General features: G+C 52.9%; 1 protein-coding gene across 1 annotated transcript in view; it reads right to left on the reverse strand.

Moving 5' to 3' along the window:
- The window catches only part of OLFM1 (olfactomedin 1), a 36,273-nt gene extending 34,435 nt beyond the window's left edge, over nucleotides 1–1,838 (reverse strand). The window contains exon 1 of the mRNA XM_015645040.1: nucleotides 1,200–1,838. Coding sequence (XP_015500526.1) covers nucleotides 1,200–1,265 — 66 coding nt within the window. The 5' untranslated portion in view covers nucleotides 1,266–1,838. The remainder of the gene's footprint in view (nucleotides 1–1,199) is intronic.
- Nucleotides 1,839–2,688: the final 850 nt, after the last annotated feature.

Here is a 2,688-nt window from a genome sequence, read left to right on the forward strand (position 1 = left end):
CCTCCTCATCCATCCACAGCCCTGCATCCCCCGGTTCCCCACCCTGCGCTCCGGGCTGCTCGGCCTTGCCCCGGGGAGCTCCGTGCAGTTCAGGCTGCTCTGTGCTCTCCTGGCTGGGGGCAGCACGAACACTCGCAGGGTGCAAAGCCAAAAGGCTCCAGCGGCTCAAACTTCAGCAGTAGGGCAGTGACAGGGAGAGCTTTGTCACTGGGAGAAAGGGAAAAATAATCTCCATAAAGCATCCAGGATGAGAGCCCAGCTGCTAATTGCTTCTACACTAAGAAGCCTCCATTCCTCTCCTATTTATAGCTGCTTTTTCTTTTCTTTCCTTTTTTTTTTTTTTGGTGCTTCCAGGCAGCACCACAATTAACCCCACAATCTAGAGCATCCTCTTGCAATTACTTTTTTCTTCCTTTCCTCAGCGACTGGTGAAAAAAACGCAAAAGACAATCACCCTGCCTGCCTCTCCCCCAGTCAGCCTCAAGAAGTCAAATGGAGTTTTAATTCCACTTAAAAGAGATGGCTTTTGGGTGCCTCCTTTCCTCCCCCCACAGCCCCACGACTCACTCAGCCCAGGGGCCGGGACAGGAAAGAAAAGCATGGAAATCCAGGCAAAAAAAAATAAATAAAAGCAGGTGGAGTGGAGAGAGTGGGATAGATAAAATCCAGGCAAAAAAAAAAAAAAAAAATGAAGCAGGTGGAGTGGAGAGATGGGGATAAGCTGCTCCTATCCCCCACCAGGCTGTCACAGATGGAAACATCAAGGGACATTTAAATGTCACCTAAAACCAGCACAGCTACCCCCACACGAGGAGTGCCAAGGAGGGACAGCACTGCCACCTGCTCCCCGGGGCCACCCGGGCCAGCAGCTCCCAGCCCGGCCGAGCCCCGCACGGGGGTCCCGCAGCCCCCCCGCTCCATCCCCACCCCGCTGGTGCTGCCGGGGGCGGTGTCCCCGACCCCTCCCCACGGGACAAACCCCGCTGGTGGGGCGGGGGTCCCCCAGCCCCGCTCGGTGCCCCCCAGCCCACCCCAGCCCCCCGGGCCGGGCGCAGGTGATGCCCGGGGGAAGGGGAGGCTCGGCAGGTGCGGCAGCTCCCGGCAGATTTCTTCGGTGCTCTCGAGGTTTAGCAGAAAATGGCGTTGGGGAGAAAGGGAAGAGGAGGAGGGGGAGTGGGGAAAGGAAGAGATGGACCTACTTGGGTGAGTTCTGTGCCCATCAGGATGAGGAAGCAGAGGGTCAGCAGCTTGCTTGCCGGTTGCATCTCTCGCACCCCGTTCTAGGCACCTCGCATACAGATCACCTCCGGGCGAGCCTCCCTGCGCCGTCCCCGAGCCTCGCTGCCTCCTCACTCCTTTATTCTTATTAATATTTTAATTTATAGATATAAAAAAAAAAAAAAATATGGACAACAAAACGCGGTTTTAAAAAAAACAAAATAAAACCAAACAAAAAAGCAAAAACCAGCCTGATTTTGCGGGTGGCTCTCAGCACCCTCGGGAAGCGATGCCAGAAATCTGCTCAGCAGAGCCTTCACTTTGCATATTTATTGGGATCCCAGTTTCTCTCCTCTGCTCTCGGTGCTGGCTGTCTGGTAATTTATTTAATTTTTTTTTTTTTTTTTTTTTAATGGCTCCCCTGCTCCAAAGACATTTGCGAAGAGAAATTCAGCGGAGCACGCAGTGATTATCTCTGCTATTGCCAAAAGTTTGCCTGGAAAAGGGGGGTGATGGGGAGAGGACAGGGATTTAAAAAAAAAAAAAAAAAAAAAAAAAAGAAAAAGAAAGGAATTGGTAGGGCTGGCTACTAGCAGGGGATGGCTGTGGAACAGGATGTGACATCAAGTAAGGCGGGGGAAATTTAACTAAACACGGCAAAGGGAGAGGGGGAAAGGCAGCAGCAGGAGCGCGGTGAGGCTGCGGAGACCCCGTGGGGAGCAAGGGGTTAAAACCATCCTTAACCCCATCCTTAATTCTCGTCCTTAATTCCCATCCCTAACCCCATCCTTAATTCCCATCCTTAACCCCCGATCTCCGGGGATCCCTCGGGGCGAGGAGGGGTGCGCAGGGACCTGATTCCCCCAAAACACCGACCCCAAATCTCCCCTCGGGGAGGCTCCATCCTCTGCCAGGCTCAGCTCCGAAGGAATTCCAGGCAGCCAGAGGCTGAGAGAATCCTTTTGTCCCAGAGCAGCCTCACCTGCAGGTGCCCCAGCAGGGGCTGCAGGCAGTGCCCACCCCACACTGGCAGATTCTTGCCCTCATTTCTCTCTCAGCCCCTGAATCCTTTCCAAACCCCGGGTTCTTCCATCAAAAATACGATGGAATATTTTCATGTCTGGCGCTGGAAGTGAAAAGCATCACCCCCCCCTGCTCCAGAGATTATTTCTTGGTGATTCTTTAATGACACAACAGAAATTCCTTGTCCACAATTAGCAAAGGTCCCACCAGAGGATTTCCCTCTCTTGATTGCTCCAGCATTTCTTTACCTGGAGCCCTTGGAAGTGGAGCAGGACATGGGATCAGTGTAGGGATGAGCTGATGCTTTCCAATTTCTGGGATCACAGAATTCAGCAGGAACCAGGAAATTTGCAGCGTTGTGACTGAGCTTCTGTGGGGACAAACTGGATAAAGCTTTCTGCATGTTTCCACCAGCAAATATTTAAGGGAAAGTTGTCCCAGTCCTCT

This window comes from Parus major, chromosome 17 (assembly GCF_001522545.3).
Source record: "Parus major isolate Abel chromosome 17, Parus_major1.1, whole genome shotgun sequence".
NCBI classification, from domain to species: Eukaryota; Metazoa; Chordata; class Aves; order Passeriformes; family Paridae; genus Parus; species Parus major.